This window comes from Drosophila subpulchrella, unplaced genomic scaffold, assembly GCF_014743375.2.
Source record: "Drosophila subpulchrella strain 33 F10 #4 breed RU33 unplaced genomic scaffold, RU_Dsub_v1.1 Primary Assembly Seq72, whole genome shotgun sequence".
NCBI classification, from domain to species: Eukaryota; Metazoa; Arthropoda; class Insecta; order Diptera; family Drosophilidae; genus Drosophila; species Drosophila subpulchrella.
The window spans coordinates 97,703-120,942 of NW_023665708.1; the positions used below are offsets into that span (position 1 = coordinate 97,703).

General features: G+C 39.7%; 1 protein-coding gene and 1 pseudogene across 1 annotated transcript; one reads left to right on the plus strand and one right to left on the minus strand.

Moving 5' to 3' along the window:
* LOC119562610 overlaps window positions 1-20,296 on the minus strand; it is a 46,711-nt pseudogene extending 26,415 nt beyond the window's left edge.
* Window positions 20,297-22,295: 1,999 nt separating this feature from the next.
* On the plus strand, window positions 22,296-22,985 carry LOC119562615. The gene is made up of 2 exons (XM_037875839.1): window positions 22,296-22,379; window positions 22,443-22,985. The coding sequence occupies exon 2, from the start codon at window positions 22,553-22,555 to the stop codon at window positions 22,946-22,948; it is 396 nt and encodes a 131-aa protein (XP_037731767.1). The 5' UTR covers window positions 22,296-22,379; window positions 22,443-22,552; the 3' UTR covers window positions 22,949-22,985.
* The last annotated feature ends 255 nt before the right edge of the window (window positions 22,986-23,240 follow it).

Consider the following 23,240-nt stretch of genomic DNA (forward strand, 5'->3'; position numbering starts at 1 on the left):
TTGATTCCGATTCATCACCAGTTTCAACTGCTAGGGAGGTGTTAAGTATAGTTGGTACCGATATGTCCAACTTAAACTTTTGTTTAATTGATATTAAATTAGATCGTAGTCTGATCAAAAATTTTGATACTTGGGACCAATGATCTTGATTTAATTTTTCCTTCTGGCCATATATTAGTATTCGTGCTTCATTAAAGCATTTTACTAGAATTTCCACATGTTTTTTAATGGTATTCTTTTGAATTGGCCTGTTTTGAGTAAGTGACTTATATGATTTGTCAAAGTCAACTTTTAGGTTATTTAGCTGCTTATATAATTCATTCCATTCCATTATATTGTGGAGATGAATTATTTCTTGAAGACCATCATTACTATTGTTTTACCTAGTATTGGGTGTTCGTCTACTACTGATCTAACCTGTACCCCTGGGATGGTTGATAAGACAATTGCCTTTTGGGTGCTTGTGCAATGAATTAGTGGAGAGGCATCTAAATTAAATGTTTCAATATATAAGTTTTCTAACTCGTAAATGCTTACTGAAGTTGGTGCAACTAATTGCAGAATTCTTTCTCTAAAATAGATGTCCCTATCATATGTGTTTGCAATTGCTTTTAGTGTAGCCATTTTTAATTAATTTGTTTTTATTTATTTATTTGTATTTTATTCCATTTTCTTTAACTTTTTAAGATTTCAATACAGCAATATTTTTATAATAATGTTGTTTGTGCCAAAATGTTTAAATTTTGTCCAGATCATTTGCCTGGCTCATATATTTTTTTTAAGACATTTATTGTGCAATTTATAAAGTTTATAGAAACAGTTTGCGCACATTATTACAACAATTATTATAAGCAATGTATGAATTAATTCTAAATCTATGGGGTTTGATTCTACCTTATTAATAACATTTGCAGTGGAATCCACTGTTTTTGTATCTATTAAACCCATCTTTGGGGTTGGTATTCTTAATATATATCTTGGTCTGTCAAATTCTTTGGATTTTTGAATCAATTCGTAAATGTTGTTAATGTTATTCATAAACAACTAGTTTAATATTATTAATTTTGATTTTACTTTTTTGTTTTTGACCAATTATTATCATATTTTACACATAATTTCCTGCCTATTTTGTGTATAGTTTTCAGGCCATACTCTAATCGGGCAACTTTTATGTCGCTCAATTTTTACAATTGTATTTATAAAATAAATGAAAAAATATGCATCGCAGTGCAATTAAAAAAATTTTTGCAACGCAGTGCAAAGATAAAAAAATATGCGCTCTTGGTAGCGCTGTCGGTTCACACTTCCTTGGTACCGGTGCTGGCTGCACAGGTGTACTTCATGGTGGGGCACCGGTGCTGGCTACACAGGTGTACTCGCAGAACGGGGAGCACAGTGGTCCCTCGCAGTCATCTGGGCACGTCTTCTTTAGTTTTGGGATGGCAACTTTTTCTGGAGGAGGCAATGTTTTTTTATTTTTTGAAATATTTTGGATTACAGGGTAGGTGGATGTGGCTGTAGCTGTGGTCTGATTTTTTCGTTCTGATAGCAAATTTTTTAGGTATTCGACTTCGGCATGTATTTTTACCGAGTCGTTCCACTGTATTGCTTTGCCGCTGTTGAGCAGCTTTAGTAGATGAGCCTTTCTGGCTTTTAATCTTTTGACCACGCCACTTCTTTTGGCACACATCACACTCTACTCACTGCGTTTCTTCTCTTGTTCTTGTTGTTGTTGCCGTTTTTGCTGTTGTTGCCTTTGCTGTTGCTGTTGTCTTTGTTGCTGTCTTCTTATTTTTCGAAGTCCCGATCCATGTCCAGATCCAGGTCCAGATCCAGGTCCAGATCCTTTAGGACCAAAGTCACGGTCGCCATGTTGTGTGAAACTCCTTGAGTTGGAAATGTTAATAATCTTTATCCATTTATTGAGAACACATCCTTTTGAGTAGTTTTATTATATTCTTTATTTATTTGGTTTGCATGATTGGAGCAGCGTTAATGCCGCTTCCAACGTCAAGTTGTTTCTGATTTTACAATTTGCCTTAGGATCTAAGTAAGCCTAATTCTCGTAGCTGCGCTGCTTACAGTTGGGCGGCAGAGAGATGGCTATGTATATCTTATGTATATAACGTGTATTTAATTATGCTCTCTTTGGCTGGAGCGCGAGGGCATGTGTATGTACTTGAGTTTGGCTGAGCGGCCGGCATGTGCAACAGAATGCTGACACTTGCACTTTCTTTGAGCGCGCCGATCGACTCATGTTTCGGCCACTTAGGGTTTTTTACCGAGCCTTTTGTTTATAAAAACAATGCAACAAAGTGTTACAGTGTGTTTGTTTCAAGTACTCTTGGTACAGTAGATATTCGATATAAGTGCATACTACATAAATATTTGAATATAGATTTTTATAACTGTTACTCGTAGAGTAAACGGGTATACTAGATTCGTCGGAAAGTATGTAACAGGCAGAAGGAAGCGTTTCCGACCCCATAAAGTATACATATTCTTGATCAGGATCACTAGCCGAGTCGATCTAGCCATGTTTGTCTGTCCGTCTGTCTGTCCGGATGAACGCTGAGATCTGGGAAACTATGAGAGCTAGGCTAGTGAGATTTGGCGTGCAGATTCCTGAGCTTCTTACGCAGCGCAAGTTTGTTTCAGTAGAGTGCCACGCCCACTATAACGCCCGCAAACCGCCCAAAACTGTGGCTCCTACAGTTTTAATGCTAGAATAAAAATTTTAACTGAAATGTATTGTTCTCATCAATACCTTTCGATTGATAAAAAAAAAGTTTGCCACGCCCAATTTTACGCCCACAAACTTCATAAATCGTAAATATGAACGTGGATATATCGGAAACTATCAAGGACAGAGAATTGGGATCTCAGATTTAGATTCCGTAGCCTTGTGCGCAGCGCAAGTTTGTTACGCAAATATGCCACGCCCACTTTAAAGCCCATAAACCGCCCAAGCCTGTGGCGCCCACAATTTGCATGCTAGATACAAAATTTTAACTGCACTGTATTGGTCTCGTCAATACCTATCGATTGACCCAAAAATTTGCCACGCCCACTCTAACGCCCATAACGCTTAGATCTGTCTACCGTCGATAGGTGGCGTATTTCAATCTCGCTTTGCTGCTTGCATATCTCCATTTCCCTTTGGTCCCTTTAGCTGAGTAACGGGTATCTGATAGTCGAGGTACTCGACTATAGCGTTCTTTCTTGTTTTTACCATTTATGTCTACATTTTTGGATTGCGAAATTTTATATTTTAATTGTTAACCATATGATAATTATTAAATATTTATATATATATAGATAATCTATTAATCTTGAACTAAGTATACAAAAAAAAAAAAAGGATTTTTTATTATTTTAATTATTTCTAAAAATTTAAAAAATGTATTTAATTATAAAAATTTAATTTTTTAATTTAAATGTAAAAATTAAATATTTATATTTATTTATAAAATTTGGAGTAATTAATTTTATTATTATACTTATAAATATTTCTTATTTAATACTTTATTTTATTTTATAAATTTACTAAAAAAAATTATTTTAGTGTAACTAATTTAGGCAATTAATAAATTATTTTATTACAAATATAATAATAAAATATGATTTTAATATATAATTATAAATATTTATTTATATAAAATTAGTTAATGTAAATAAATTATAAATTATATTATATAGATAAAATTTTATAAATTTTTATTGAATTATATTTTTAGGGGGAATAAAAAATCAGATTTAGTGAATAAAAAAAATTATTAATTAATACATTTTATTAATTAATAGTTTTTACTAAATTATTATAAATTTTAATTTATTGATAAAAATTTTTTGTATTAATATGTTTTATTTATGAACTTAATACAATTATTTAGTAATACAATTTAATAAATTAACAAAAATTATTAGTTATAAATATAATAATTAAGTATAACTAAATTTTTATTATATTAATATTTATTTATAATAAAAATAAATATAATAAATATATTTTTATACATAAATTTATAATTTTTATTAGTTATATTATAGGGGAATAATATATCAGATAATAAATATTATTTAATTATGTTATTATTATTATTATTTATAATTTTTATGAATAATATGTCCCACGTGATTCCCAAGGTGATTCACAAGAGAAACTTTTTTTTTGGAACTGAAGGGTAGTAGTTGTCTTCGCACGGTCTCTTGCGCGCTTCGCCACTACGTGTACTGCCGTTCACAGTGATATATATATATATATATATATTAATGAATATTATTATATAGATACATATTATTTTATTATATATATATATATATATATATATCCACATATATATATATCCACTATATATATCCACTTTCGGCTTACGGAACCCATTGAATATTTTCAACATTTACGTACTTTAAACTAAGATCAATGCACAGCATCTTAAACTTTATGTAGCACTTACCTGACTTTATTATATTAACTAAACGATTAAAGTACCTCTGCTGCGCACAATTAAAATGGATGCTTCCCTTTCAATCACTCAAACAGAATGCACCAAGTCTTCTCACCCCTTTACTTAATTTCTTTTGTTTTCTCTTCGCTGTTGGCGCGTGCCACTGCACCTATACCCTTTCTAAAGCGAAAAATATCCGACTATATAATTTGTACTTTTTAAGTAAAAAATACGATTTTTTTAAAAATGTTAATACTAATACTACTAATGTTTTAAATTGTAGTATGCACTTATATTGAATATTTACTGTACCAAGAGTACTTGAAGAAAACACACTGTAACACTTTGTTGCAGTGTTTACATAAACAAAGGCCCGGTCATAAACCTAAGCGGTCATAAACCTAAGCGGCCGAAACATGAGTCGATCGGCGGCGTACACAGAAAGTGCAAGTGTCAGCATTCTGATGCACGCCGGCCGCTCAGCCAAACTCAAGTACAAGCAGAATAAGTGTGCATAGCTATATACTTAAGAATATATAGGCCGTCTCTCCGCTGCCGCTGTTAGCAGCCCCGCTACGAGACTTAGACCTCCTTAGCTCCTAAGTAAATTAAGTTCGACAAGAAACTCTTCTGAGCTCAGAGCGGCAACAACGGCTGCTCTGCCCCGAATACAATACAAATAAAAATCATCCAAATGGATATCTAACCCAAATGAAATGGACTTATATTATTTGTGCTTTTATGGAAAACCCTACTCGTTTAAACATATTACATGGCGACCGTGACGAAGGTCCTGGAGGACCAAGGAAAGAAACACTGAAGGACAAGGAAATTAAAGACGATTCAATTTCACCGTGACGCTGGACCTAGAAAGGAACAACTGGAGGACAGAAATTGATGAATTTCATTAGCAGCAGACAAAAAAAAAAAATAATATCGCAGTGAGTAGAGTGTGATGTGTGCAAAACGCAGTGGTGTGGTAAAGAGACTAAAAGCCAGAAGGGCTGAATTACTGAAGCTACTAAATAGCGGAAGTAAATTAAATTGGAACGATTCGGTCAGATTACATGCCGAACTCGAACAAATAAAAACTTTGATAAGTGAAAGAAAAGCCACAGCCACACACACACCTACCCTGCAATTAAAAGTCTTGAAAAAACTAATGAAAAATTGCCTGCACCACAGAAAAAAAGAAATACCAAAATTTACAAAGAAGTGCGAGGGACCACAGCAAACGTTTATTTTATACAAGGCATATATGTTTCATAATAAATGTATATCAAAGAGAGCCATAAATAAAAGCCAGGCCAATGATCTGGACAAAATATAAACACATAAAGCGCCAACAATAATTAAAAAAAGATGTTCAAAATAAAATACAAACAAAAGAGCAAAACATTTAATAAAAATATGTATGTCCATATATTGATATATTGAATACAGATAATAATAATATTTTATCAAACAACCTTATCTAAAAGTACAATGAAATCAAATAAATAAATAAAAAAAAATAATAACAAAAATAAAATATGAACACTACAGAGTGTATTAGAATTACTCTTGATAGGGAACCCAATTTTGAGAATAGGGTGTTAGACATACTTAGAAACAGAGCAGAGCCTCTTTTAATTTCAGATTTTGAGGACGAATATATGAATAGGTACGACTTAGATTTTTCCCCGCTCATTCATTGCAGCGGTACTCAAAAAGCAATAGTACTGTCTACGGTAAGAAACTGTAAAGTATTTTCGGAAGTAGACATACACCCAGTACTAAGACATATAAATGTGCCAAAAATTACGCACAACTAATACAAAAAAAAGTTTTTAGTATGGAATGGGAGCAATTAACACTCCACATACGAGAATTGAAGGACACATTTGACAAGTCTTACAAATGTATAAGCCAAAATAGGCCAATACATAAAGACACTATTAATAAACATGCAAAGATTCTTGTAGATTCATTCTATGCTGCAAGAACTTTAGTACATGAAAATAGGGCAGCGATAAATAAAACGAATTGGTCAAAGTTATCTAAATTATTGATCAAATTTCGCACAAATCTAATAACAGTCAAAGATAGGTATAATTTAAATATATTGATACCGACATTCTTAAATACACCTTTGACAGTAGATCAAGACATAGACCTAACAGAAAACGAAGATTCCGATTCGAACGAAGGAATCGAAATAAGAGAAAAAGATCTACATGATCTAACAATTCCTGCAGTTATAACAGTAACTGAAGCAGAAGAAGAAGAAGATACAGAATCAGATGTAAGCGTGCCAGACACGAAAGAAAACATAATGGCAGATCCAGCAGCCCAAAGGGCATATATTAAAGAAATATCGAATGCCATCCCGAAGTTTAACGGGCAAAGAATACACCTTCAGAGATTCGTAACAGCTTTGAAGTTGGTTAATCTTACAAAAGGTACATTCTAGGTTTTGGCTGTAGAAGTCATCAAATCCAAAATAATTGGATCGACATTATACAGAGTCCAAAACGAAACCACAATAGAAGCTATAATCAAAAACTGCAAGATACTATAGTCGGAGAAACATCCGACGTAGTTAAAGCCAAAATGGCAAAAATAAGCCAAAAAGGTAAAACTGCAGACAAATTCACCACAGAAATCGACAACCTACGAAAGCTCCTAGAAGCTTCGTACATTGATGAAGGCCTATCGGCCGAACACGCTGACAAATTCAGCACTAAGGAAGCCATCACCACAATGGTCAAAAATTGTGAGCATGGCCGACTCAAAACAATATTGGAAGCAGGCAATTTTGCAAACATGAATGAAGCCGTCGCCAAGTACATACAAAGTAGTACTGAGATGACAGGCAATGCCAATTCCATATTGTACACCCAACGTGGAAATAATTATCGCGGTAATAACTATAAAAACAATTATCGCGGTAGAGGTAATAATCGAGGTAATTATAACAATACCAGATATTATCAGAATAACGGACATAATCAAAATAATGGTTATAACAGAAATAACAATAACCAAAGTAACAATTATTACAGAAACAACAACCGTGGTGGAAACACCAACGGCGGAAACAGCCGTGGGGGAAACAACAACAACCACAATAACAACGTTAGGGTAGCACAAACAAATTCGGGAAACTCCCAACCACCTTTAGATACACGACAGTAAACAACATCAAAATTCACACTCTAAATCTCAGTCAAAATACATTTGTCACTTTCACGAACGTAGCAACAGGAAAAGAATTAGTTCTCCTACTAGACACAGGTGCGGAAATATCCATATTGAAGGAAAATTCTGATAATATCCAAAACATTCAAGATAATCACATCATAAACATACAGGGGATAAGTCAGGAAGTTACCAAATCAAAAGGCTTAACTTCTATTGAAATTCAAACTTCTAAGTACATAATTCCACATGATTTCCATATCGTAAATATGCAATTCGCTATTCCATGTGATGGAATACTAGGAATCGATTTTATCAAAAGATACAACTGTCAATTAGACTTCAAGCCATCTGAAGACTGGCTCATAATAAGACCAAATAACTTAAAATATCCAATTTATGTTCCAATAGCATACAGTTTTGGCAACAACTCCCTAATTCTGCCAGCAAGATCCCAAGTCGGCCGAAAAATTGAAATAAATTCAGAAGAGGACAGTGTATTAATTCCGAATCAAGAAATTCAGCATGGTATCTATATCGCAAATACCATAGCAACAGTCCAAAATGCATATATAAGATTACTAAATACTACAAACACAGATCAAGTAGTCTATATCAAAAACATTCATCATGAACCACTTTCAAAGTACGAAATAGTAAAAACGGACTTAGAAGCCAGACAAAAAATTGTATTATCTCAACTTGCAAAAAACTTCCCGCCTCAATTCAATGAACAACTTACAACATTATGCACCCAGTATAGTGATGTATTCGGACTAGAAACCGAATCGATCACTACCAATAATTTTTATAAACAAAAGCTGAGATTAATTGATGATGAACCCGTATATATAAAAAATTATAGAAATCCTCATAGTCAACAAGACGAAATTCAAAAACAAGTCCAAAAACTCATCAATGATGAAATAGTGGAACCCTCTGTATCACCTTATAATAGCCCACTTCTGTTAGTACCAAAAAAGTCACTTCCAAATACGGAAAATAAAAAATGGCGATTAGTAATTGACTATCGTCAAATTAATAAAAAACTCTTGTCTGATAAATTTCCACTGCCTAGAATCGATGATATTTTAGATCAACTAGGTAGAGCAAAATACTTCTCATGCCTTGACTTAATGTCAGGTTTCCATCAAATTGAACTGGAAAAAAGTTCACGGGATATAACATCTTTTTCAACAAACAATGGTTCGTACCGCTTCACGCGATTACCATTCGGTTTAAAAATAGCGCCAAACTCTTTTCAAAGAATGATGACTATAGCTTTCTCTGGATTAGAACCTTTGCAAGCATTTCTTTATATGGATGACTTAATAGTCATAGGTTGTTCCGAAAAACATATGCTCAAGAACTTAACTGATGTTTTCGAGAAATGTAGGAAACACAACCTGAAGTTACATCCTGAAAAATGTTCATTTTTCATGCATGAAGTCACTTTCTTAGGACATAAATGCACAGATAAAGGAATCTTGCCCGACGACAAAAAATACGACGTATTTCAAAATTATCCAGTCCCACATGATGCGGACGGCGCTAGAAGATTCGTTGCATTTTGCAATTATTACCGACGTTTTATAAAGAATTTTGCTGAATACTCCCGTCACATAACAAGATTATGTAAGAAAGATGTAAAATTCGAATGGACAACACAATGTCAAAACGCCTTCGAACATCTTAAATCAGCATTAATAAATCCTACTCTGTTGCAATACCCAGATTTTAGCAAAGAATTTTGCATAATCACAGATGCTAGCAAATACGCTTGTGGAGCAGTCCTAACTCAAAACAAAAATGGACTACAGCTTCCAGTGGCATACGCATCAAGATCCTTTACGAAAGGTGAAAGCAACAAGAGCACTACAGAACAAGAATTAGCATCCATTCACTGGGCAATAACACACTTCAGACCATATATTTATGGTATGATGTTAGCGATTTGTATACTAATGGAACCTTTGACTTAGGTCAATTCTTTCAAAGGCTCGAAAAGCAGGCCGGTATTCACAAAGTCAGCCAACTCAAAGTGGCACCTTGGGAAAATATCTTTGAACTTGTTTCAATTGATAATTTTAAAATTATGGGCAATAAAATATTGAAATCATTGAGAGTAGCGCTACTCAACCCGGTGACCGTAATAAAACATAATAAAGATAAAGAAGCTATATTGTCTACAATCCATGATGATCCAATACAAGGTGGTCATACAGGCATTACAAAAACCTTGGCCAAGGTCCAGAGACACTATTACTGGAAAAATATGTCCAAAGACATAAAAGAGTACATAAAGAAATGTCCTAAATGCCAAAAGTCGAAAACGACTAAACATACTAAGACCCCACTAACTATAACCGAAACTCCACAACGAGCTTTTGATAGAGTAAATGTAGATACTATTGGTCCACTTCCAAAATCGAATAATGGAAACGAATACGCAGTACCACTCATCTGCGATTTAACCAAATACCTAGTAGCTATACCTATACCAAATAAAAGTGCAAGTAGCAAAAGCTATATTTGAAGATTTTATTCTAAAGTACGGTCCAATGAAGACGTTCATTACGGACATGGGAACAGAATATAAAAATTCAATTATTGAAGATCTATGTAAATACTTACATATTAAAAACATAACTTCAACTGCACACCACCACAAGACTGTAGGCACCGTGGAGCGAAGCCACAGAACACTCAATGAGTTCATTCGTTCATACATCTCAGTTGACAAAACAGATTGGGATGTATGGCTAAGATACTTCGTCTATTGTTTTAATACAACCCCATCTATGGCACATGACTATTGTCCATATGAGCTAGTTTTTGGTAAAATTTCAAACCTACCAAAACATTTTAATAGCATAGATAAGATAAAACCACTTTATAATATAGAAGATTATGCTAAGGAATCCAAATTTAGATTAGAACAGGCAATTAAGAGAGCTAGAATAATGCTAGAATCTCATAAGTTAAAACAGAAAGTTAATTACGACAAAACTAGTTTAGATTTCGATTTAAAAATAGGAGATCAGGTTTTATTAAAAAATGAAACAGGACATAAGTTAGATTTCAAATATACAGGTCCGTATAAGGTAGAACAAATAGGAGATAGAGATAACATAATTATACTAAATAATAAAAATAAAAAACAAATAGTACATAAAGATAGATTAAAACTCTTTATTTCATAATCAATTTTTATTCAATAAATATATCACGTATGGCCATACATAATATAAGAACATATAGAATAACCATATCTAAATAAGTATACACAAAAAAAAAAAAAAAAAAAAAAAATAGAAAAACAAATTAAAAACAAAAAAAAATTTTTAATCTGATTGCTATAAATAATATAAAAGAAAATAACTCCATTATATTAGGTTATTTTTCAAAAGGAGGGAGATGTAGTATGCACTTATATTGAATATTAACTGTACCAAGAGTACTTGAAGCAAACACACTGTAACACTTTGTTGCAGTGTTTACATAACCAAAGGCCCGGTCATAAACCTAAGCGGTCATAAACCTAAGCGGCCGAAACATGAGTCGATCGGCGGCGTACACAGAAAGTGCAAGTGTCAGCATTCTGATGCACGCCGGCCGCTCAGCCAAACTCAAGTACAAGCATATACCTCCGCGCTCCAGAATAAGTGAGCATAGCTATATACTTAAGAATATATAGGCCGTCTCTCCGCTGCCGCTGTTAGCAGCGCCGCTACGAGACTTAGACCTCCTTAGCTCCTAAGTAAATTAAGTTCGACAAGAAACTCTTCTGAGCTCAGAGCGGCAACAACGGCTGCTCTGCCCCGAATACAATACAAATAAAAACAAGGAAGAACGCTATAGTTGAGTACCTCGACTATCAGATACCCTTTACTCAGCTAAAGGGACCAAAAGAAAATGGAGATATGCTAGCAGCGAAGCGAGATTGAAATGCGCCACCTACCGGCGGTAGACAGATTTCAGCGTTGTGGGCGTAAGAGTGGGCGTGGCAACATTTTTTTCGGATCAATCGATAGGTATTGACGAGACCAATGCATTTCAGTTAAAATTTTGTATCTAGCATGAAAATTGTGGGCGCCACAGGCTTGGGCGGCTTGGGGGCGTTAGAGTGGGCGTGGCATATTCTTGTAAGAAACTTGCGCTGCGCTCAAGCCTGCGGAATCTAAATCTGATATCCCATTTCTCTATCTTTGATATTTTCCGAGATATCCGCGTTCATATTTACGATTTCTTGAAGTTTGTGGGCGGTTTGTGGGCGTTCAAGTGGGCATGGCAAACTTTTTTTGGGTCAATCGATAGGTATTGAAGAGAACAATACATTTCAGTTAAAATTTTTATTCTAGCATGAAAACTGTAGGAGCCACAGTTTTGGGAGGTTTGTGGGCGTTAGAGTGGGCGTGGCACTCTGCTGAAACAAACTTGCGCTGCGTAAGAAGCTCACGCCTAATCTCAATAGTCTACCTCTTATAGTTTCCGAGATCTCAGCGTTCATCCGGACGGACAGACAGACGGACAGACGGACAGACGGACATGGCTAGATCGACTCGGCTAGTGATCCTAACCAAGAATATATATACTTTATGGGGTCGGAAACGCTTCCTTCTGCCTGTTACATACTTTCCGACGAATCTAGTATACCCTTTTACTCTACGAGTAACGTAGTAATCATCCAAATGGATATCTAACCCAAATGAATTGGACTTATATTATTTGGGCTTTTATGGAAAACCCTACTCGTTTAAACATATTACAAAATATTGAAATCAATTTTAACGGACTAATTTTCTATAATTACACTAAAAAAATTTATTGTAATAAAAATGTATAATATGTTAACATAACATTATAAGTAAATCCAAATTACTTAATTTTACTATAATCAAATAATTTACTTTTATAAAACAATATAAGTTGTTTATTTTCGATACACAATAATGCTCCTAAAATATTAGGGCATTCACATGTCGCTGCTCCACGGAAATTTTTCCGCCGATATATTAGTCGCTAGCCGAACATAACGGAGAGACGCAAAAAAAATAACGGACCGGCCGAAATTTGTCTCTGCGAGCGCGGAGTGCAGGCAGATTATAAGACAAGAAAGAGAGGGCAATATCCGAATATCTGCCTCTCTTTGTTGCACGATCGTTTTCGTGGGCAGTCTTCTACGCTGCGCCGACTGCTCTCTGCTGACGTCAACAGCGGCACAGCGTTTTAGGCACACAAAAAAAACAAAAAAAGCTTTTTGCCTTGAGCCATGTCACCGCGTCCGTACTGCAGAACGGAAGGGTATATATAGCCGCAGAATTGAAAATCTGCCATTATGGTCCGATCGTAACGAGTGATACACCAATCGAAAGGTATCGCAAATGCTAAGAAGATTGCATACCAAGACTTTCAAAATATTGATTTGTTTGGGAGAAAAAGCGGTGAAAGTGTCAAGGTAAAAAGTTAGAAATTTGGAGCTGCTGAATACGGTGGGATTAAAAGCCCCTGGCTGTTTAGCTAGTTTTATTCTTACTGAGAACACGCGTCGAATGACACCTCATTTGTTGAAATCCGATGTCCCGTTTAAAAGTAATTCCAAAAACAAGATTTTCTTCATCTTCCCAAAATGAAAATGTTTGTCCCTTTGTGGGTTTGTATGCATTTCATCTTAGTTTTAGGGTTTTGGAAACCCTATGGGTGTATAAAGTAGCATAAAATAGAAAACGTTTGTTCTACGACTTTTGAAAAAACCCGCTAGTTTGGCGGAAAATCAAAACAAAAGCCAGATTTAAAATACTTATAGTATCTAATCAACTAATGCTACAGAAACGTGCTATATATCTCTGAAAAGATTACATTCGATAAAATAAATTAACTATATTAAATTTATATAATTTATAGAAAATTTACGTGTAGGTAAGTAAATATTTACTGTTGCGGGCCGAAATCATAAATTTATTATAGTTTATTTATTTTATCGAATATAATATCATTTTTCGTCACAATTGTTGATATCAGAAATTTTTGTTAAAGGCGCGTTCGCCACTACTTTTTACCTCGTTAAGAGGTGTTTTTGTTTGATATTAGTATTAGTAGTAAAATATTTTATGCATTAATTGTATTTTTAAAGTAAAAATGTTATTTTTAAAATAATAAAACCTATAATACATTTTTTTTTAAATAAATCTATATTAATTTCAAATTCAAAACTAATTAAAAAATGTTATTTCCAAGCTTACGTGGTTATATGTAAAATAAGAAAGGAAGATAGCTTCGGCAAGCCAAAGCTTATATACCCTTTCAGATATAATTATTAAATTTAAAAACACAAAAAGTGATATTCCCAATAGTATAAGATAATATGTCAGAAAACACCGAAGCTATAATTTGTTTCATATTATTTTCCTACCAATTTTCCTATCGTTCCTATGGCAGCTATATGATATAGTCGTCCGATTTTGATAAAATTAAATTCGGAATTCAGAACTAATTAAAAAATGTTATTTCCAAGCGTAGGAGGTTATATGTTAAAAAACACCGAAGCTATAATTTGTTTCATAATATTTTCCTACCAATTTTCCGATCGTTCCTATGGCAGCTATATGATATAGTCCTCCGATTTTGATAAAATTAAATTCGAAATTTAGAATTATTTAAAAAATGTTATTTCCAAGCGTAGGAGGTTATATGTTGAAAAACACCGAAGCTATAATTTCTTTCATATTATTTTTCCACCAATTTTCCGATCGTTCCTATGGCAGCTATATGATATAGTCGTCCGATTTCGATAAAATTGAATTCGAAATTCAAAACTAATTAAAAAATGTTATTTTCAAGCTAACACCAAATATATAATTTTTTAAAATTTTTTTTTCCGATTATTCCTATGGGAGCTATAAGATATAGTTGTCCGATCCGGCTGGTTCCGACTTATATACTACCTGCAAAAGATATAAGACTTTTGGGAAAGTATCAGCCCGATAGCTTTAAAACTGAGAGACAAGTTTGCGTAGAAACGGACGGACAGACGGACAGACGGACATGGCTAGATCGACTCGTCTAGTCATGCCGATCAAGAATATATATACTTTATGGGGTCGGAAACGTCTCCTTCACTGCGTTGCAAACTTCTGACTGAAATCAATATACCCTCTGCAAGGGTATACAAATAAAACAACAACTATAAAATTGAAATTCGGCTTTATGTATTCTTTGGGAAAGCTAACAGATATTTCCTTTTTTAAAGCGCATTCTAAATTAATCTGGGCACAGATTACATGTGCATTCAAAAAATGTGCGTACAACATGTATTAGTTTTATGCATATAAGTGCATTCATGGGTACAGCTTACAGGTGCAGTAAAAAAGAGTGCGTAGTGAATGTGTTCAGTTGGTGCATATAGGTTCTTTCCTGGGTACAGATTAAAAAGGCGCACTTTGAAATAATGCATGTGTTTAGTTGGTGCATACAGGCGCATTTCAAGTATATGCTTCTAGATGCATGCAACGGGTACCTTGTCGGTGCGTTGTATTGCGGGGTCGTCAGGCTGTGTTCCGTATAGTGGATCCAGATGCATGCCCAAAAGGAAATTTGGGAACGCATTTCGAAAAAAAAGTTATAGTACGCATGATCATTTTCTAAGGCAAATGTGCGTGTTTTGTGCATGTCATTGCTGTACTTTTTAAAAGTGTTTCACGTTAACAACAAAACTAAGGCCCGAAGGTTGCCGTTGATCGTTTTTTTACGCTCGTTTTTTCTCGGTACTGTTCTCTCTTTTTACAAGTACTGTTACTAACTGCTTTTTTCGGTGGCAGTGCCGCTAGCTCAGTCTTTTCTCAGGGCAGAGTACCCCTAATGCCACAGCTCGCAACATAAATGTCGATAACTTCACGGTCTCACATTACTAAACTATCGGTCATCACTAAGACAAAAACGTAAACAAAGCCAAAAAAACTAAAAGTATTGACGGAAAAATGGATTACATTTGGTGGCTACCGGTGACCTAGCCAAGCGCTCCCACCCAACCTTGGGTGCCCTCGAGGTGCTGCAGGGCACCACCCATTCTCTATCGGCAGGAGCCCCCTCCTCGCGAGTACGGCGGTTCCATCTCCCGCACTGGGAAAATTTACTCACACATTGTGGGTATTACAAAGGTTTAATAAATATCGTAAGTACAATCGTTTATATACATGCTCCTCTTAACAGATCTATCCTTCCTCAGCCTTTAAGACCGAAACCTGGCCGCCGTCTTCAATATTTACGCGGTCAAAGCAGAGGATTGGTTTTGCTGGAAAAGGGTACAGGTGCCGCGAAAACTATGCTCTACCAGTCATGTATTGGTAGAGCTCGCATGGAAACGCGGCCCTCAAAGGAACATACGCGATGCACATGTGTATGGTCACCTAATCCTGAAGAGCTCCAAGGAAAAAGAAGGGAAAGGCCAAAAGGTACGTAACTGCACTGTAAGCTATACCATTTAAAACTAATGCTCGCGACCTTTTAAATTTTAGGCAAACAACGAGGACAAATAAGGCTCTCGGGACTAACTTCGGATAAATTCACAAACAGGGAAGTAGATATCAATATATATAATCAAGGTACACGTGTATTTAAATTTTTCCAAATTTCAGCCACTATTGGGCCGGGCCTGGAGGCGATGATAGCCCGGGCGGAAGGCTTTTCGCCGGAGGCCAACAGCGATACGGATCTCCACACAGGAAAACGGCGCTCTCCGGTGAGTTATGCAATGGCAGTTCGAGATTCGGCTGCCAGACAAAATGGCGATACTTCTCAGCGCCGCGATGCGACCGCTGGAAGCTCCCGAGATGAGGAGGACGCGGCACACCGGAACGGACTCACGGGGAAATTCCTGATGTCGTCGGCGTCGACTGTGAAAGGCTTCTCTTGCTGGTCGTTGATACGGGTCGAACGGACACCGTTTGCTGGGCAGCCAAGTCGGACTGGCAGGTATGGCGAAGTCGCGCAGATGTCAGCAGAACTCCAAATAAATCTTCCGGGGCCCTTTGTATTGGGACCCCGGTTGCCTTCATAAATGATAAATATTAAATACTGAACTACTATAACTTTAACTTCACTCACTATTTAATTGTAAGCACAAAGAAAAAATTGTAGTATCACGCTGCTAGCTGCAACTACCTGGCTGGACAGTATGGCCGCGACTATCTCGACATCTGCTGATCATCGTTCATACCCCCCGCCATATTACATGGCCTCTCTCACAATTGGGTCATTGGATACATGGTCCATTTAAAGTAATCCCAGAGCGAACCGGTATTAATCTTCAAATGACCAGATCGCCCGCAAGACTCATCCCGCTGCTGCAACTATCGCCCTATCGACCTAACCTATCGATAAAGTCCCTCCCATCCGACTCCAACTGCAACATCAACCAAAGATTTCGAGAGGCGCTGCCCGGAGTTTCAGCAGAACGATGAAATAATTGGTAGCTTTGGAGATGCGATGGGATTCAACACGGCACTGATATCATCCTGCAGTTCGATCGGCGCCTAACGCGGGGCCCACGCATGACGGGATGTATTGCAGATGTGATCGCGATGCTCGTATACTTTGTTTTGTCCTTCTTTCAGATCACAACCGGATGTCTTTGGCGTGATACACTCCCAGACTGCGGACTTGGAGGTCCTCCGGCAAGTATGCATTGCTGCCGACGGATTTGACCACCCTGGCTTTAAGGAACTTGCTAGCAAATTTGGCGTTAAAAGATTTGCTGAAATCACTCAGCACGAAGTTGCGGCGAAAGACTTTTTGGCCTGGCTTGGCGAGCAGCGTACGGGCTCGCTTATCGTAGCGCTGCCGGCTCATCTGGTATGCACCCTCCAGTTGCTTTTGCACCTTGGCGTGGATTACCCGAAGCTTGTCCTTGGTCTGCATTCCGGCCATTTCATGATCGACCAGAGACCTCGTCTGGCTAGTTTGTAGCTGGAACCGTTGAGGAACATGTGATGGCCGAATACGGTGAAGAACGGCGCTTCCCCTGTGGCTGAGTGGACAGAGTTTCGGATGGCCACCTCAATCTCCGGCAGATGTGCATCTCATTCCCGGTGATCTTCGTTCAAGAAGCTGCGAATTGCGGCCAAGACATTCCGGTTTACCCTCTCCGCGGCATTGCTCTGTGGTGAATATACTGGAGTCTTCATGTGTTGGATGCCGAAACCATCCACCATCTCTTCAAACGCCTTGGATACGAACTGCCCTTGTCCGAATGTATCGTCTCAGGCACCCCGAACTTGTAAAATACCTCGTTTACCAGGAAATTTACAACGTACGAGGCCGTCGCCTCCTTCATCGCCTTCAAGAAGGTGTACTTGGAGAAGTGGTCCACCACGATGAATATCCAGGCGTGTCCACTCTTGGACCTCGGATACTTGCCCAGGAAATCGATGTACAGTTTCTGGAATGGCCTCTCCGTCTCTACCCTTCTTCCGATTCCGACCTGCATCCGGAAGTTTGGCGCTTTGGATCCCTTGCACACCTCGCAACGCCGGACGTATGCCCGTACCTGGATAGTCATCCCTGGCCAATAGAACTGGCGTCGCAGGATCTCCAAGGTCTTCGTCATCCCACCATGGCCAGCCTTGGGGTCCGAATGAGCACGCTCTACCAAGCTGTGCGTCAGGCTTTGCGGGATCCACAGCTTCCATTCGGATCCTTCCAATTCGTCGTCCATTTTGGGAATACTCATGCGCTTGAAGATAAGTCCGTCGTCCACCTTGAGGTCCGGTAAGTGCTCCCTGTTGGACTCCACGTCTTACACTAATTCCTTGTAGTCCTCCGCAGCAAATTCGGTCGTCTCGAATCCCAGTAACTCCGTTGGATCTATCCGGACTTCCTCGATGATGCGGGATAGAGTGTCGGCGACTACGTTCTCGCTGCCTTTGCAATGTTCAATGCTGAAATCGTAGCCCTGCAGCTGGAGAGACCACCTTGCGAGTCGTCCGGACAGATCCTTAATCGTCATCAACCACTTTAGGCTGGCGAGATCAGTAATGCAAGTGAACGGCATCCCTTCCACATACGGTCTGAACTTCCGAATGACTAGGATGGCCGCCAGACACTCCTTTTCCGTGACCGAGTAATTCACCTGGTGTTTGTTCATCTTGGCCGAGAAGAACGCGATGGGCTGCTCGTCTCCGTCCTGGTTCCGCTGAAACAATACCGCGCCGACGCCAACGTGGGATGCGTCGCACTAGATGTAGAAATGCTACTTGAAATCCGCATGAACCAGGACCGGCGCGCTCGTCAAGGCCAACTTCAGGTCATCCACTGCCTGGGTGGCGCTGGGACTTAAGGAAAACTTTGTGTTTCCAGCCTTCTTCAAGGACTCGGAGAGTGGTGCGGCTAGCGTAGCGAAGTTCTTTACGAACCGTCGATACCATCCCGCTGTGCCGAGGAAGGCACGTACTTCCTTCATGGATTTCGGGTAAGGCATCTTCTGGTTTGCCGAAACACGTCCAGGATCCATCCGCAGCAGTCCACCTCCGACTATAAACCCTAGGTAAGTCAAAGATTTGAAGCAAAACTTCGATTCCTTTAACCCTATGGTCAATCCGGCTGCTTTCAGACTGTGGGCTACTCGACTCAAGTATTTCAAGTGCGTCTGAAAATCTGGAGCGAGGATTAGCAGGTCGTCCAAATAGACGAGGACGTTGGATCTGAGCTCTGCTGGTATCACCCGATCCATGAGCCGCACCAAGCGTTGTGCCGCGTTGCACAGCCCGAACGGCATCATTCGGAACTGGTACAACGGCCTGCCTGGAACCGTGAACGCAGTGTACTCCTTGCTTTTCTCATCCAGTTCGATCTGCCAGAACGCAAACTTCAAATCAACGCTGGAGATGAAATGCGTCTGATCTATTCTGGAGAGGATTCCCTCAATGCTGGGCAGAGGGTATGCATCCTTAAAAGTCAAGGCGTTCAACTTCCGGGCATCCAGCAGAACCTGTCTTTCCCTGGCTTCGACACCACTGTTGTGCGATTACTCCACGGGCTTTTGCTCTCCTCGATGACATCTTGTCGATTTCATCTTCGACCACCTTCTGCTTCGCCGGAGACATCGGATACGGACGATCCTTAAAGACACGAGCTCCTTCCATCAGCTCAATGGAATGCCTCTCCATGCTGGTGACTCCGAGGCCGTCCCTTTCAAAGGTAAGGAACTCCTCCTTGACCTTGCCTAACGCCAGCTTTTCCTCCGCAGAAAGGCTCCAGGATTGGGGTTCCTCCTTTACCTCGTCCTCATCTTCCTGATCGGCGTAGTGCTCCATCTGGCTGGCATTGATTTCCTCCGTTGCCTTGACGCCTCTCGTCACCGGCTTCCCCACGACGGCTGGAGCTAGCCCGAAGGCTCGCCAGATGTCGACTCCGAAGTAGGCAGTTTGTTCCAGGTATGGGCAAAGGTAGAACGTGACCGGCCGTGCATGGCGATCACTCCTGCCTGTCGGGTGGTACTCGGGTTCCTGGCTCAGGCTGCTGTCGATCCCTGGAGAGTCATTTACCGGCAGTCGAGGTCGCTGCCTGGGTGGTAGTTCCGGTGGCCTTCGGTAGCCTCCTCCTGACTCCTGCCGCTGCTGAACTTCCGCTGGCCCATTTGCGCCGCCTTCCGGACACGACGGAGTGGGCACCATTGACACTTGGCGACTCGCGCCCTCCTGGAGCGGCTGCGGGTTGCTATCGGCTGGCCTAAGGACATCGTTCAGCAACTTCATCATGTCCATGAATCCGTTCTTGATTTCGTCCCGCAACGCCTGGCTAACTCCCAACTCCTGCGATGCCCGATAGGTTTGGGCCGCTTGTGCAAGAGCTGCGTTCATCGCCGACTCCGCCGCTGTATCCCGTCCCGTGTTCAGCTTTTGTGGACCTGTCTGCTCCGGAACCAGAAGTTGATCTTGCGCCCCGACGATTGCCTTAAAATCCAGAACCCTGAGCGACCGATGGTGCAGCAGGTCCGCCGGTTGATCCCTAACCCGATCCTCCGCACTACCGCCTACCGGCGTTCGGGGTAAACCCCCAGCCAGCGACATCCGCGGCAACCCAGCAGCACCCTCTACATCCGTGGACCAGACATCGTCCTTGTCGTCGCCAGGAGGACCCATCGACCTGAGCTGGTGGCCGTGCCTATCCCTGACGTCCTTACCCTCGGACATGACTTTACAAGGATTTTTAAATAAATACTTAATAACTACTAATACGATAATAAATAATATGATAAATAAATAAATAAATAAGACAACAAATAAATACAATACTAAATAATATAATAAATATCAAAATAAATACGAAAATAACTAATAGCCAAAATAAATAACAATAAACAAATCTTCCTCACTTTCCAACACCTTTCAAAATCTCCCATTTTTTCTTATTATTTTTTTTCTTCCTACTACTCTGGACTTGGGGAGATGGAACTGACCCTCGCCGGTGGGCTTCCGACCTAACTTTCTTGCGCTTTCTCCAAACTCCTATTTTCCCGTCACCGCCTAGCCGTTCGTCAACTGGACTAGCTATCACCCGTGGTGATAGCCGCCAGTTAAGGACATCGGCTGGTTTGGCTCCTGTTGGCTTTTCTTTTTCTATTTTAAATCGAGGTAACCGTGCAGCGCGTAGGGTTACTAATTACGCAATTAAGCTTACAACCGACATATAATTAGAAATCCAGGACGGGGAGAAAAACCCTGGAACCCAACATGCTAACAAAAAACATTTCATATAAATAAATAACAAAATACAAGCTTTAAAACTACTCTATCACAGAAATTATCACAGATTTTCTTCAGTGCATCCCGTGATGCAAATCTTGGTTTGCTCCAAGATGCCATCACCGGTTCACTGCTAAACCTGTGACCAGGAGCAAATCGTTGGCAATGTCCGCCGACCCGCCTCCCGTTCTACTTTAAACTTCCCTACACAGCTGACTTCCCCGTCACCACTCCCTAGCAATTGCAATCTATGTTGCAAGACATAGGTCGTGATGGCGGGGGCGTCAGGGTCATAAATGGGCGAGACGTCATCGCCTCGATAATTTATTTTGTTTAAATTGGGCGCCAATATGTTACGAACTGTTTTTTTCGGTGGCAGTGCCGCTAGCTCAGTCTTTTCTCAGGGCAGAGTACCCCTAATGCCACAGCTCGCAACATAAATATCGATAACTTCACGGTCTCACATTACTAAACTATCGGTCATCACTAAGACAAAAACGTAAACAAAGCCAAAAAAACTACAAGTATTGACGGAAAAATGGATTACATTTGGCGGCTACCGGTGACCTAGCCAAGCGCTCCCACCCAACCATGGGTGCCCTCGAGGTGCTGCAGGGCACCACCCATTCTCTATCGGCAGGAGCCCCCTCCTCGCGAGTACGGCGGTTCCATCTCCCGCACTGGGAAAGTTTACTCACACATTGTAGGTATTACAAAGGTTTAATAAATATCGTAAGTACAATCGTTTATATACATGCTCCTCTTAACAGATCTATCCTTCCTCAGCCTTTAAGACCGAAACCTGCCCGCCGTCTTCAATATTTACGCGGTCAAAGCAGAGGATTGGTTTTGCTGGAAAACGGTACAGGTGCCGGGAAAACTATGCTCTACCAGTCATGTATTGGTAGAGCTCGCATGGAAACGCGGCCCTCAAAGGAACATACGCGATGCACATGTGTATGGTCACCTAATCCTGAAGAGCTCCAAGGGAAAAGAAGGGACAGGCCAAAAGGTACGTAACTGCACTGTAAGCTATACCATTTAAAACTAATGCTCGCGACCTTTTAAATTTTAGGCAAACAACGAGGACAAAAAAGGCTCTCGGGACTAACTTCGGATAATCAAGGTACACGTGTATTTAAATTTTTCCAAATTTCAGCCACTATTGGGCCGGGCCTGGAGGCGATGATAGCCCGGGCGGAATGCTTTTCGCCGGAGGCCAACAGCGATACAGATCTCCACACAGGAAAACGGCGCTCTTCGGTGAGTTATGCAATGGCAGTCCGAGATTCGGCTGCCAGACAAAATGGCGATACTTCTCAGCGCCGCGATGCGACCGCTGGAAGCTCCCGAGATGAGGAGGACGCGGCACACCGGAACGGACTCACGGGGAAATTCCTGATGTCGTCGGCGTCGACTGTGAAAGGCTTCTCTTGCTGGTCGTTGATACGGGTCGAACGGACACCGTTTGCTGGGCAGCCAAGTCGGACTGGCAGGTATGGCGAAGTCGCGCAGATGTCAGCAGAACTCCAAATAAATCTTCCGGGGCCCTTTGTATTGGGACCCCGGTTGCCTTCATAAATGATAAATATTAAATACTGAACTACTATAACTTTAACTTCACTCACTATTTAATTGTAAGCACAAAGAAAAAATTGTGGTATCACGCTGCTAGCTGCAACTACCTGGCTGGACAGTATGGCCGCGACTATCTCGACATCTGCTGATCATCGTTCATACCCCCCGCCATATTACATGGCCTCTCTCACAATTGGGTCATTGGATACATGGTCCATTTAAAGTAATCCCAGAGCGAACCGGGATTAATCTTCAAATGGCCAGATTGCCCGCCAGAGTCATCCCGCTGCTGCAA